At 34.6% G+C, this 15,494-nt stretch overlaps 1 protein-coding gene across 2 annotated transcripts; it reads left to right on the top strand.

Moving 5' to 3' along the window:
• Positions 1-5,357: 5,357 nt before the first annotated feature.
• On the top strand, positions 5,358-15,259 carry LOC106673741. Of its 2 annotated transcripts, none has more exons than XM_014405953.2 (2): positions 5,358-5,849; positions 14,870-15,259. In XM_014405953.2, the coding sequence occupies exons 1-2, from the start codon at positions 5,580-5,582 to the stop codon at positions 15,203-15,205; spliced, it is 606 nt and encodes a 201-aa protein (XP_014261439.1). In that variant the 5' UTR covers positions 5,358-5,579; the 3' UTR covers positions 15,206-15,259. The 2 variants fall into 2 exon arrangements, with proteins under 2 accessions (XP_014261439.1, XP_014261438.1); XM_014405952.2 differs by having other exon boundaries at positions 14,864-15,259.
• The last annotated feature ends 235 nt before the right edge of the window (positions 15,260-15,494 follow it).

The following is a 15,494-nucleotide window of genomic DNA, read 5'->3' as shown; positions in this document are numbered from 1 at the left end:
AATTTCGTAGTCCGCTTGACCAATTAATGTATTACAATTAATTAAGATTTTTAGTTGAGATAAAAAAGGACACCAACTTCCCATCTCAACCACACCTCTTTGAAAAATGGTAAAAAGGAGGGAAAATTCAAAAAGGTGTGGTTGAGATGGGAGGATGGTGTCCGAGTTGATCGAGGTCACGATAGCTCAAGTGGTTGAGCTGTCAATCAAACATCAGCTAGCTCAAGGGGGCCACCGGTCCCCTTAGGCGTCAGAAAAAGTCCAGATGCGTCGGTGGGGATTGAACTCACGACCGCGGGATCTACAAGCCGAGAGTCTGACCCCTTAACCACTCTGCTACCGATGAAATTAATCTGACTCATTTTTAATGTAAAGAGAATAAAAGGATTAGTGGCACTATAAAAGAAGCGCCCAGTTTTAATGTTGTGTTTTTAAGCCAAGAATTAAAATGAATCTTTATCGCAGTTATTATGGAAAATTAACTAACAAATTAACAAATAAACATGTACAAGTGCTCGGTTTTGTTTTTGAGTGGAGATATGTTCAAAAATAATAAAAATATGATGATAGGCTCAGTATCATCAAAATACGATTTATTACAAATGTGATCCCACTGCCGAAACATTTCTCATGTTTATTGCGTATATAACTCAACTGTTACTATGATATTCTGATTTTAAAATATGTTTAATTTCATACAATCGTTTTTCCATCCATCTCGTGGTTGTACGAGGTTGATTCCAGTTGCCGGCCAACTCGGACAACAATATAGCCCAGAGTCCTTGTTATACTTGTCCCATTGTCCGCCTCGAGGCATCCGACGAGGAATTTTTCAATTAAATAGGATTTATTTGTAGGGTTGACTTTGCAATAATTGCCCCCGGATCATTGTTTGGCGGGGCGGTCTTGGAGGTCATTGTGATCGTCGACGGAGGACAATAGCCGCATTGTTGCCTCCCATTCATCATTGGGAAGGATCCCCCATTGTGATGGGGTAATCTTGGAGGTCTCCATTGTCGCATTCTCCCTAATGTCACTGAGCAACAAGTACCAGAACTTGTCCCTATCTAGCACCTCGACTCTTCTTGAATTACCTGTTAGGGGATGAATTGGCCGAATTCCATCCAAACGGGTTTAATTTTTATTTAATATAATTATTTATAGTCAATTAAATATCAAAAACGGATTAAAGTTACTCTCTTTTGCAAAATTAAAATATGATTAACGGCAGGTTAAAGTTAAAAAATTAATATCGAATAATGGTTAATGGGCATAAGCAGATAACTAATTGATTTATCCCCAAGTACGCCCAATCAATATGCTCGAGTCAGACCATCTCAGTCTTTTCGAACCATCTTACTTCCAGGCGTTAATTCTTCTGTTTTTTGTTAGCTATTTCTATTTCTTTCTTGTTTTTAAGTTATGTACAGATTGCGGTTTCCTAGAAGATTTTACGTTTTTAAAACACATGAATACATAAGGAAGAAAGCTAAATTTCTTTAACGATTTCCCTTGCCGTTTTCAAATTCTCCAATAATCAGGAAATACTTTTATTTGCTGACTATGGGGGCCCCACCTTAACAAACCGGCCGTTATTATTTACAGTATGATAAGATTTTTTGTCTTCTCAACAAAAATTCAAGAGGCTTAAATGCTTGACTAAATTTGGCAATGCAGTGCCCAAAGCGATTGATCAAAGTTGCTTTCCAATAAAGGTACTTAATAGGCAGATTTTGTCTAACGTTAAGTGTGAACGGTAACGCTAAATGGATTGAAGTGCGCATGCGCAGATTGAACGGAACATCTTAAATGGCGTCTTACGCCATCTAATAATGTTAAGGGTTGACGGTAAAGTCAATAAGGTTTTTTCTTGCTGGAAATATTGACCAATTTTAAAATATAATATCATATATGTAAAAATAGAATAAAATTGTTTAGATTATAATTAATATTTTTCAATTCGTACAGGTTTGAATAAATCCCGACTCGTAAGAATGTAACATATTTGTGTTTCGACATAGAATATTTAGATGTTTTATTTACGGACAAACAGGAATGGCAGCCAGAATACAGAAATCTTATACATCTTTCGTTTCATAAAATCGCAGCAAGTTTATAACACAGACCCTGTGCCTGCACCCAACAATTTAAAAGCTAAAATTCTATGAGACAGGTATGAGCTGTGGTTATAATGAGTAAATGTATGTTAACTAACTGCATTGTACTATTTTACTTTTTCTAAAATTTCTCAGCTAGACTAAAAGCTTTTTTCTTACGAATTTTTGACGGTTTTTTGATAATTTCATTCAAAACTGAAATAGCCCCAAACTGTCTAATTAATGTATGCTTCTACAATTGCCAGGTCCTCAGCATTTGCCAAACTATTGCCAACAATCATAAGAAAATCCATAACATAACGATGCTTTTTTTAACATGCTTGCATGATACTACTATAACATGAGCTATTACAAAGTCCCAGGTAACCTAGCGTTAACGGAAAAATCCGTCAAGAATAACTCTTCAAAGAGCTTCGACATTGTTTGAAAGACGTGAAATACAACAGTGAACTTGAAATAGCGGAAAGTTGAAAAATCTGTTCACTGTCTGTTTTCATTTCAATGGATAAGTTAAGGGCATGTTGCACCAAGATGTTTAGTACTGAACCAAGTTCAACTCAGAAATTGACGTTTCTCAATTTGCCTTGAACCGAGTTCCAATGATCATCCAATGATGATCAACTTTAAACGGCCGTCTTAGGTTAAACTGAGTTCATAGTTAATCGACGTCGTTTTTTAAAGGCGTGTTTTCACCATTAAACTTTTGAAGTTTCCGGATCTGTTTCAATAAAGATTTATCAACTTTTGATTTAAAAACAATAGTTTCAATTGCCTTCATTAAGTTTTCCTAATCAAGAATAGTAAGTCCGCCAATTTATATATGTTTTCTTATACACCTTAACGCATTTTATCTCGCATATTAATTTAAATTCATCAAATAGTGCGTTCATTGGATCAAGAGGTTCATAAAATCTATTACGTGCTAAGATTTATGATTATTTAAAATTTCAAAGAGTGAATCTTGCCCTGTCCTACAAAAGGAATTTCCTCCTAGGTTACTTATTTTGGAATATAATTCAGGAAGTTAAAATTTAAAAAAAAAATTAAAAAAAAAATAATAATGGTACATCCCATAGCCTTTTACTCCAAAAACTTACATGCTTCAGAAAAAAGTACTCCACTGATAAAAAAGAACTTTATTCCATTCTATTAAATCTTCAGCAGTTCAACCATTATCTAGTCCATAAACCATTTAGCTTCCATACAGACTGTAGCCGTCTAGCTTTTCTTGAAAGGAGATCGCTCTAAAATTGATTCGACCTCCTTCTTCTTCAAGCTGGCAAAAAAATCATAAATTTTGTGCCAAAGATCTTAATTTTACAATAGTGGATCCGATAATTACATTTCTTTGTCAAAAGAATTTACGAATTTCACCTCTAATCTGTAAGTCGTTGATTCCAAAGGAGGTAATGCTTATGATAGGTTTTAGTAAAAGTTTTCATTATAGTTATAATAAATGTGAACAACGTTTATGTCAAAATGTGTGGAGATTAGTGACCGTTAGTCGATGATTATTCGGAAATCGTGAGATGCGATCTGGTGTGACGTAGGTTTCAGGAAAACATTTTGTTTATCGTGAACGTTTCGACCTTTATTAAGATCATCTTCAGGGCTCAAAGTATTTGTTTTCTGAGTAATTGTGTGATTCTTGTGTGTCGTGTTGAGAGTGCCTTATGCTGCAAGTGCTTTATGTCAAATACGCTACGTATCATTGCCTGGAAATGCGAGATAATTAATAATATAAGTAATTAATAACAACGATAAAATTGTAAAAATATTAGCATCACACATAAAGTATATTTAACAAGTTCATTTTTATGTTTAACTTTTAAAAAATACAAAAATAATAATAAAAATAAAAACATTTAAGCAATGATTGATTCCTTAATAGAATCTAAATGCCAAGAAAACATTTTCCGAAATATTCGGGGAAAGAAAAATTTTACGCACACAGAAATAGTAAATAATTAAAAGTCAATGGAAAATGAAAACACGGTGAATAAACACACTCACCTGCTATAACCTCACAAAAGATGTTCCAGTTTTACTAATTTGTGGTTGAACTAAGATAAGTTGAACGGTGGTCCTTTAGAGATGGTGCAACTTCTTTGAACTAAGTTCAAATTACGAACGATGTTCAAGTGAACCCGGTTTAAAACTTAGCGGTAATCCCCTACAGATCGTGCAATGTTCTCTTCTCAGAATTTCAAATTAAAAACGAGGTTCCGGTAAACTCAGTTTAAACCTTAACGCTTTATTTTTGTAATATTTAAGATATATCCGGTATTCAAATAGTTTGCGACATTATTAATCAAATCGAATTGATCAAATGAGCTGGATGAAAAAAGAACCGATAAAAAAATGTCGATATACTATGTGTCCAATGTATTTAAAACGTACATTAAACTTCAAAAGCCGGTTTATAATTTAATTGGTCAGGCGTGGTTCGTTTTTGCCTTGAGCATCTCATTGAAAGTAAAAGTCAAATGAAATATTTTATGTTTCCGAGTAAGAATTTTGTAAACATGATTTGAATTTATCCTTTACAACCTTGAGAAACGCTAGCCATTTACATTGTAAATGTTTATGCAAATGTTTATATTATTAAACTGATCATAAATTTAGTTAGTTTTACAAATTCGTGGTTGAAGTAGGGTCAGTTGAACGGTGATTCATTGCAGATGGTGCAGATTCTCTAAACTAGGTTCAAAATATGAACGACGTTCAAGTGAACCCGGTTTAAAACTTAACAGTAATCCCCAGCAGATATTGCAACGCTCCCTTTTCAGAACTACAAATTATGAACGAGGTTTAAGTAAACTCGGTTTAAATCTTATTTTTGTAATATTTAATGAATTTCTGAACCGATTTTCAAATGGTTTTCGATATTTTTCATAAAATCCATGTTTTAATATCAAAACTTATTGAATAAAATTAATCAATGGATGAAATCAAGAAAACTGATTAAACCTTTTATTTTAGATCTTTAATTTATATTTATGTATAGATGTAAAATTTATGCTATTACGCTTAGTTTTTTTAGTTTATATGGGGGGGGGGGTAAATTCTTGTATTGTTTCTTACGATTGTTTTGTACGATCAATTTTAGGCTTTTTTATTGGTTGTACACGTTTTGTTTAATTACCCCAAAAAATGATTTATCATCGATTTAATGAAAAAAATTATGTACTAGAGAAAAATTAAGTTTTAGTAATAAGCAAGAAGTGTATGATTTTTTCCTTTTCTCTGGACTGAATTTTATTATAACCATTGTATAAAATTATTGGACGAAAATTGTAAATGCCGTTTGAGAAGGGATTGGCCGAGAAATGCCTGCAGATGACGTGCCCGTCGATAAACCTGGAAGTGGGGCCAATATAGACTGTTTTTGTGATTACCCTGCAGTGGCTACTCGGCCGATCACACGGCAGAGAGGAACAGAGGGTCCATCCGGACTACGAGATGTACATAATCAGGCAGTGCGTCGAGGACGACATACCGTTTGTACACGCACTCCTCAGCACGGTGATTTTCAAAGAGGAACCGCTGATTTCCATCAACGGGCCTCATACGATTCCGACCGTGGACGAGAGCCAGTCAGCTGCCATCATTCCTCAAGGGCATTCTTTCCTTGCGGAAACCTTCGACGGTCGGATCATCGGCGTCTGCCTCAACGACGAACCTCCTCAAATATTCCCAAACATTTACACCAATACGAAAGAAGATGTGAAGGTATTTTATGGCAATAAATACTAGTTTGGACTCATAATTTTAAAACTCCCCCATAAAGAAACATTATCTTATCTTCAAACCTCTTGGGGAGCTTTAACTACTTTAAGTTTCTATTTTTATTTTAATGCATAATTTTAAATTTTTTCATGTAATAAAAAATTCTGTCATAAATGGGAATCAAATCTTCACTATCGTTTACAATTTTTATGTTCCTATGATACACAATTTTTTGGGAGTTTGATTTAGTAATCTTCGAAAAAAGACTGTACCGGTCTTGTCGAGCAATACTATTCGAAACAATAAATAAAGCAAAATAATAAATAATAAAATAAAGCAGCTTTTATAAATTTCCCCTATCTTTAGGCGTAGTGAATTTATGAAATTCTTCAAATCTTTCCATATATACATTTTATAGGTTTGTACCAAGAAAACGGCTATCGTTGGACTGAAAGGATTCAAATTTTTGTTTCAAAAGTTCATTTTGTCTCAAATAAATTGATTAGAATTAGTAAAAAAGCGTTCTTAAAAATTATGGTACTCATTGACACCACATAATAAAAATTGGAAGCCAACATTGTTCGTCAGTTCTCTGTAGCCTTCTAAGCAAGCTATTGGGTTGTCCGGAAAATAATGCAGGATTTTGGTATTAAACAAAAAAAAAAGAAACTAGTTACTTTAAAGCAATGTTCTTTAATCAANAATGAGTAATCCTGTAAACGTAAACAGAATATTTTATATAGATTTTTTTTAATGAAAACTTAAAATCCTGCATTATTTTCCGGACAACCCGATATAAGTCCAGTTTCATAACTTAGAAAAAATTATGCTTTTCATGGCATAGAATATTTTGTACTGTATGTAGTATTCGATTCTTCGTAGAGGTCATTAGACGGGTGAAAAAAGACTAAATAAACATTAACATTGTTAATTGTATGTTACTTTGTATTTATTTGAATTTGTATAAAATGGGCCCTGATGTTGGCACTATAAAGTGCCGAAAGCACGGTGAACCCAGCATTTAGTCTTTTTTTACCCGCCTAATGACCTCTACGAAGATTGAAACCCTACATAGATTATCTGCAGCTCGATCAACGAACGTCATATTTTGTACGTTTTTCAGCTAGTGAGCATAAATTTATCTATCGGGTCTAGCGGTTGAAGAACATGTTTGGTAGGTTCCAATGATTTTGATCAGAAGCATATCGGCTTTTCATCATCGAAAAACAATTAAAGGGAAGGAAAAATTCTAAGTGCCACGATTTTCGTCCTCAGAATGAAATTATGGAAGAAACTCAAACCTGTAAAAGGAAAAATATGTAATTCGGTCGTTACCTTTCATCTCTGTAGTTACTTCTCCTTTCGTTCTTTTCTTGTGGATACTGTGAGATGGAGAAGTTTGATGTTTGATCTTATTATCCCAAGTTTAGATTCTGGCTTTGTATGTCTTGCAGATCCTCTGGCCTAGTCTGACTTCTTGTTTCTTAGAACTCCATTATGTCTTGGCACCGAAATACGGTCAGGTTGTGTTTTCTCAAGTTTAGAAGATTTTGATTCACTGGCTATTTTATAATGTGGCTGTCTGAAATTTTAAGGATTTTTTGCCAGTTTAATGTATTTTCAAATTTTCCACGTCTGGGGCCGCCGTAGCCGAGTGGTTAGCGTGAGAGACTCGGCTCGTAGACCCCGCGGCCGTGGGTTCAATTCTCGCCGTCGCCTGTGGGCCTTTTTTTACCCTTCCCCCCCAAAACAAATACGCATAATATTAATACATTGTCATTGGCTAATTTGCTAGAACATAAAACCATAAAAAAAAAAAAAAAAACCACGTCACAAGATGAAATATATTATCTTCACTAAAGCTCGCCGTGGCCATTTCATTTGTCGCCTAGAATCAAATAGATTACACGACATTTGAAAAATGGCATAAAGGAGGGAAATTAAAAAAAGGTGAGGTGAGGTTGAGATGGGAAGTTAGTGTCCGAGTGGATCGAGGTCATGATAGCTCAAGTGGTAGAGCAGCAGCGTATCTAGCCGAAGATCGTTGGTTCGAATCCCGCTCGTGCCATTGACTGTTTTATCTCAACTAAAAACCTTAATTAATTGTAATATATTAATTGGTCAAGCGGACCACGAAATTAGTGAATTTAAATGAAGTATACTTCACTAAAGCTCTCCGTGGGCATTTCATTTGTCGCCGAGAATCCAATCCAATTACACGACATTCGAAAAATGGCAACAAGGAGGGAAAATTCAGGTGGGGTTGAGATGGGAAGTTGGTGTCCGAGTGGATCGAGGTCACGATAGCTCAAGTGGTAGAGCAGCGGCGTATCTAGCCGAAGGTCGTGGGTTCGAATCCCGCTCGTGACACTGACTTTTTTATCTCAACCAATACCTTACATAAAAATTAATTAATTGAAAGATGTAATTTGGTCAATCGGACCAGGAAATCTAATGAGTTTAATATTAAATGTTACTACTACACATGTTCAACAGTGAGAACATGAATTCTCATGTTGAATTTCTCACAGGTTTTATGTAAATTGTTTAAAAATATCAGTATGACCTATAATTATAAAATCTATAGCCAAAACGCAAATAGAAAACTTTCTTATCGTTTCTGACGATTAATTATGTATATGAGTAATGGGATTATAGCCAATGCTTGATTCCCGTGAATAGTTTTTCCCAATTTATCAGTAAAATTAATTAGTAACGAGCGATAACAATATTAAACAGTTTGGTATGAGTAATCTTTTCTGTTATAAAGTAATCTCTTCTCTAGGAAAAAATCTAAAATACAATGAAATAAGAAATCTAGATTTTGAAACTTTTTTCAACAAATAAAAAATATTGAAATTAACTTTTAGCCTTTCCAACAGCCAGAATACACCAGAATATTTAACATTTTATTAAGGGCTTCCTGGGGGTAATTTTGCCAAACTGTTATTGACTTATCTAATATTTTTTGATGTACGAACATCACTTACAATTTTATTCAAACTGATCTATGGAACTGTGAGGAGAAGGAGCTTTTATTTGATAAAAATCTAACAAATACTTAGAAGTTATTTTGGGCAGCAAGCTCAATTTCTCTAGTCACGTAAATGAAATCATAAAAAAAGGGAAAGTGGTTACGAGGTACATTTTTCCGCTTTTATCCCACAACTCCGGACTCAATTTCAATAATAAACTCCTCCTTTACAAAGTTGTGGTAAACCTTGTCCTCCTTACAGTTAAAGTCCACACCAAATAAATTTCCGAGGCTGGTAACCTCTTCGAGCCGCAGCAATAAAATTAGCCTCCTCCATGAGAGGACAAACATGAGATACGACGAAGCTAAACGGCTCATTGATAACTTTTTCAATAAACTGAATGAGCACAGAAATCCTACATGCCAGAAATTGGAAGGCACCTTACGAATACCATTTGGAAGCGCAGGAGAATAAAACATACATTAAACTAATAATCAGGCTAATATATGGGTAAAGATGCGTATGTGTGTGCGTGTATGTAGACTGCAATCTTCTAAATTATGTATATATATATATATATATATATATATATATATATATATATATCTCATCTCTCGTATCTATATATATCTACCTTCTCTTTCTCCTTTCTCTCTTTTTCTTCTCTCTCTCTCTCTCTCTCTCTCTCTCTATATATATATATATATAAATACGAACCTGTATATAAATATTACCTGTATATACGTTATTTGATTATTAATCTTTTAATTTATTATTCGGAGATCGTGAGATGCGATCTGGTGTGACGTAGTTTTAGAAAAACATTTTCTTTATCGTGCTAACGTTTCTAATCTTAAAGCCGGGAACACACTTAACCGATGCTACGTCATGCGACGCTACCCGATGCTACCCGACGCCTTGCCACGTTTTGGTGGGATGTGCACATCTATCCTACGCAAGCACACGTCGCGTTCAGTCCACGGCGTTTGTCACAATAACCACTATCACAATCGCAACGCATCTTTTGTTCTTAATGCACTATTTTGAGCAAAACCTTGTAATAAATTGTTTGTTAAATGTTATGAGCACAACCATCTAATAAATTGTTTGTTAAACTTAATTGTTTTAAATAAAGTTACTCCTAACCATCGTAATTAAACGATGTTTATAAAAACTTATGAATTTTTGATCTCGTTTAATTTGGTTTACATTAAAATAACATGTTGTAATTAATATAACGACAAAATTACATGTACTTAGTTTGAAATAAACTACAAAAATATGAGTGTCCTGTTCTGTTGCTACCCGACGAAAATGGTGTAATTTTACGGGCAGAACTATGAAATAAATTGTTAATTAAATTGTATGAGCAAAACCGTGTAATAAATTATTCCAATTTTAGTATATGTACCGCCGAAGCGAGTACAATAAATTGTTAGTTAAATTCATTATATCAAAAAATCGTATTCTTGTGTTTTGATTAATTTTCTACCAAACCATTAAAATTAATTTTTTAAATAAAAACTAATAAATTTTTAATCAGAGTTAGTTTGGTTTATATTAAAATAAGTATGTTGTAATTAATATAAAGACAATAATACATGTAGTTTGAATAAAAATATGAGTGTCCGGTTCTTTTGTCTTCGACTGTACTCGTTGCGACCCGACGAAAATCTTGACAGTGGGGATCGCAGAGTGTCGGGTACGTTAGCGTGGCATAGCATCGGGTAGATGTGCACCGGGGTAATACAACCTTATGGAAAATGGGAGTTTGGATTTGCGTCAGGTAGCATCGGGTAGCGTCGCATGGCGTAGCATCGGGTGTGTTCCCGGCTTTAAGTGTTTGTTTTCTGCGTAATTGCCTTTTGTAATTGCGTCATTCTTGTGTGTCCTGTTGAGAGTGCCGATCTCGGAATAATCATTGACTAACGGTCACTAATCACCACACACTTTTAATTTATTAATGTATTTATCTTATCTGTTTTTTATTTATTTATTCATCTATTTACTTATTTATTTAATTTAATTATGCTTAAATTAATTATTCTATTTATTATGCCAGTTACTGTTATAATTTATTATTTTTATGTTGTTCTTATATTTGAACATATCTTATCACATATTACTCATGTGACATTGCTAAAGCTATTTAATTCAATATGTACCTGATTTCGTATTGCTTATGTCCTATTTTTGTGGGTTTTTGTAAAAATATGTATATTATAAAAAACCTCTATATTTTGACTAGGAATCAAATAGATCAATTATTGTAAGGGGATGTAATAATGCCCCGCCACTTCCCCTGAAAATTAAAGGAATGTGTTCTATGTAAATTTATTACAAATAAATCAAATCATTCAACCATTTAAAAAGCAGCTTGTTTCATGGCTCCTCGGGCCCTTTGGCTAGAACAATTGGACACGAGTCTCGACCTATTTCATAGTTTTATTGAAATCGGTGACCCCATGACCATGACCTTTCCTAGAAATGATAAATGATGCAGTGAGTGTGGTGTTCAATCCTTTTTAAAAAGATTCCTACTCACAGTAAGTTATTTTGAAACGATCCGGATTTCGAGCCCTTTAGCTCATCATCAGGTTGAAGGACTTCTACAACCACGTTTCTCGACATGAAATGCCAAAGTGAACCCGCTGATACCTCGGCATTTTAAATATGTACATAAATAATATCAAACGTCCAAATAATTAAACTATTTATTTTAATTGTTATTATTTTTTATAGTAATTGAATAATATTAGATATTACTATTATGATATTTACTTGTGTTATAATTTCCGAGTTTCGCACGTTCAAATTGAGCGCCATTAAAAAAATCAGCTGCTAATTGGAACGTCGCGTTGGCGGAGGTATCAGCGGGTTCACTTTGGCAATTCATGTCGAGAGACGTGGTTGTAGAAGTCCTTCAATCTGATGATGAGCTAAAGGGCTCGAATCCGGATCATTGCAAAACGACTTACTATGAGTAGGAACTATCTTTTTAAAAAGGAATGACCTTCCCTTGTGAGTAAAGTAAAAAATAATAGAGCAATAATCATACAACAATTATATCAATCAGCTACATATTCAGTGGCGGGACGGGAAAGAACAGGGTGTGTTATTATTGTAATTATTATTGTCCCTGCTCCCAATAAGGCGTGGACTTTTCCATAAAACGCATCAACATGCAAATATTGTTTTCATACGCGTCTTCAAAAAAGGGAACTGCAACTTACAGCCCTTTCCTGAAGTGAAAATTCCCATTAAAAATAAAACATAACAAAGAAAGGAAGAAGCAGTCTTCTTCTTTCTAGTGTCCGCGAGGCTAGTTTTTTTAATTTAAAATTTTTATTACAATCTGTAACATTATTTACAACATGTAATGAGCTAAACTTTCACATGACATGATTGTTGTGAGGGGAGTTACCAACTATTTTTTTCTCACGCGAGGACTAATCCTTTAGTAGGTCGCGAAGCCTTATCCTCTTCAGACGCTTGGTGAGATTATAGGGGTGATTTTTACTGGATAAGCACTCGGAAACTAGATTGGGGTTACAGGATAGTTTATTATGGAAAGTGAAAAATATTCTGCAAATTATATTTTGTACGCAAGGGATTTTGAGGTAGTTGTTGTAGAAGTAGTATGGAGCAATGACTATGATTCAGAGGACTTTGGATTGGAAGGACTGTATTCTTTGAAAGTGTCACATAATTTTAGTAAGTACGTCCAGATTGGTTTTAGTATTTTCATCTAAACTGTGAGTTTCTTTTTCGCTGAAACGTTAGATTTGCGGGATAGTAGTGTGCAGAGTACTCGCATCATCAACTCTTGCTCTTGCCTTCTCAACAGCCGATTTGGTTACCAACTACTTGGTGTACGAGTCTTTCTCCGAGTCTTCAGATCCACTATATCTAACACTAAAATTTAGTGACCAAGAGTTTTGGTTGCCCTGATAAGGGCCGGTGTTGTGTGCGGAGTCAATGGTCAAGGCCCTTGACCGTGTTAAATATAGTGGATCTGTAGACTTTGCAGCAGGAGGAAGACTCGTGCAGCAGGTAGTTGGTAAGCAAATCGACTGTTGAGAAGGCGAGAGTGTGAGCTGATGCTGCCAGTACCAGCATACTCATACTGTTGAGCTGATGGCTTGGCATATGAGACCTCTTCGACGAAGTTAGCGAGCAGTGCCCCTGACTAAAAACAGGACTGCTGCATGCTTATTCTCTTGGATGGGGAAGATCATTACTTAACCAGTGGTAGACTTGGTAACTGCAGGTAGTCTTCACAGCAATGATAATAAGTTTAGGAGCAGAAAAACAACTGAGGTCATCGTCGGCTGTCTGCGTGTTTTAACTTTTTTTCTGAAGTTTCTATATTTTTCAAGCTGTAGCCAGTCTCGATCTGAATTCGATTCTACTTTTATATGAAAAATAAGTCGATTTTCTAAAACGCTAGTCTGTTATTTGTACCCAGTGTTGGGCAAAAATTAGTTATGTCTAATATTAATGATTGATCATTCAGACAGTTAGTCATGATTTATAGTAAGTGACTAATTTAGTCATTAGTCGCCATACGTGATTGATGGCTAAATTAGTCATGACTAGTAATTAAATACGAGGCATGACTAATTTAGTCACAATATAGTTAGTCATGACTAAATTTCGATAAATCATGTTCAAATGGGTGCTCAAAAAATGAAAAATACACTTCATCACTTTTAAAAAATTTTCTAACAGAAATTTATTTCGTCAAAACGAAAATCCTTCAATACCTTATTTAACAAAAATCTATCTTCCAATTATAAGTAAAACTCCGTCGTTACGAAAAGCCAAAAAATAATGATAATGATAATAATAATAATGACCTTAGCCGTTAAAACGCCCTTAAAAATTAATAATAATAATAATAATAATAATAAAATAAAATAAAATAAAAAAATCCTAGAACAAGCTACGCTTTGAAGTAAATATGTTTACATAACCGATCAATGGAAAAATATTTCTTTGAATTAAAATTTATTCCACTTGATAGGAGAGATTTCTACATTATTTGAAAAATACACCATCTAGGGCTCTTGATTGTAATAAAATAGACATGTAGAATAATTATGTAACTTTGGCTTTCGTTTATGATAACACTTTCTGAAGGTTGGCCTTTAGCACGACTGTCATCTCAAAATTTTGATCCGGAGTCTGTTGGATTTTTGTAAGTTGGTCATTGTAGCCAGAGTTGGGCAAAATTAAACTAATTCAAACATGATTAAGAATTTTGATTTAAGTTTAATCTTGAATTAGTCATGAGTAAATTAATCATTATATGATTTAGACATTCCTCAATGTTGAATTAATTATGATTAAATCATATAATGATTAATTTACTCATGACTAATTCAAGATTAAACTTAAATCAAAATTCTTAATCATGATTGTATTAGTTAGATTTTGCCCAACTCTGTTTGTATTTCAGTCCGAAACGTTGATTTGGTGCCAGTCGTTTTAGTCGTGTGTGTTTCTGATTAGTCATGAGTTTAGATAGAACCCAAGGTAGCGGATAGAGTCGGTTATTTGGATGGGAATATTATTGAGGAATATCATATGAGGGGTTTTGCTTCGAAGGGTAAATTATATAAGGGTGCTTTTGCTGTTATTGAACTTTATACTCCAGTGTTTGCTTCATTCGGATATTTTAGGACATCCGCCTGGAGTTCCTCCGAAGCAATGGTGGTATCGGGATGAAACGATGGCACATCTATGCCGTTGGCAAAGTTGCAAGGATGGTGAAGATGGGATATCTGCAGTGTGGAGGAAGTAAAGGATCGATTCGATTACGCTGCCCTAAGGTATTCCCACTCTCAGGGGAAATAGTCAGAGTAGGCGTAGGAACGAAAGATTAGCGGGAGGGTATTTGAAAGGATGCGCTTGTTTGTACAGGTGGCCTTCACGCCACACGCGGTCGAAAAAAGTATTTGCTTTAAAACTCATTAATTAAAAAAAATGATTTTTCTGATAATTTGCTTGAGAATTCAATTGATTTCTGACTGTCGTTAGTTCCAGATGTTTTTTAAGTACATGGAGGACACGTCGAAGATCAACGAACTAGCCCCGAACGCCCTCGAGATACGGTTGATGGCGGTTTGCAACGACTGGAGGAAGCGAGGGGTGGCCAGCTCGCTACTGAAGGCGTCGGAAGAAGCGGGTCGCAACGCTGGCTTCTCATTCGTTAAGGTCTACTGCACAAGCAACTATTCGTCTCAGTTGTTCGAGAAGCTCGGCTGGCGGAAAGTATTTTCACTTTCCTACAAGGAATACGACTATTATGGTATAACTGGGCTGAAAGTGCCTTGCGAGCCACACACGGACTGCGACCTGTTCATGAAAAAACTTTTTTAATCTTATTTTATATTTACAAAATTCTCTATTTTTTATTTATATATTGTGATGCGAATGTATGTATTTTTTAAAGCGTACCAAACGTAAAACAAAATGACTAGAAATCTTTTATATTGTGTACTATAATAATCTATTTTTATGTAAAGAAAATCCAATTATTGTAAGGTGAAATCATTTGATAGATATTTTAGTATTTCAATTTTGTTTTGTTGTTTATTACAAATTTGATGTCTCAAAGATTAACCCAACATGATAGATGGCAAGCTGAAAATGGCCCGACACAACAAAA

The sequence above is a fragment of the Cimex lectularius genome, unplaced genomic scaffold (assembly GCF_000648675.2).
Source record: "Cimex lectularius strain Harlan isolate CLEC.00 unplaced genomic scaffold, Clec_2.1 scaffold42, whole genome shotgun sequence".
NCBI classification, from domain to species: Eukaryota; Metazoa; Arthropoda; class Insecta; order Hemiptera; family Cimicidae; genus Cimex; species Cimex lectularius.
This window is presented reverse-complemented; position numbering and strand designations above follow the sequence as displayed.

Excerpts from the sequence above, each read along its gene's own strand:
- LOC106673741 (XM_014405952.2), top strand. The coding sequence starts at position 5,580 with ATGTACATAATCAGGCAGTGCGTCGAGGACGACATACCGTTTGTACAC. Across the intron at positions 5,850-14,863 it reads ATACGAAAGAAGATGTGAAG|TTCCAGATGTTTTTTAAGTA; the intron begins GTATTTTATGGC and ends GACTGTCGTTAG.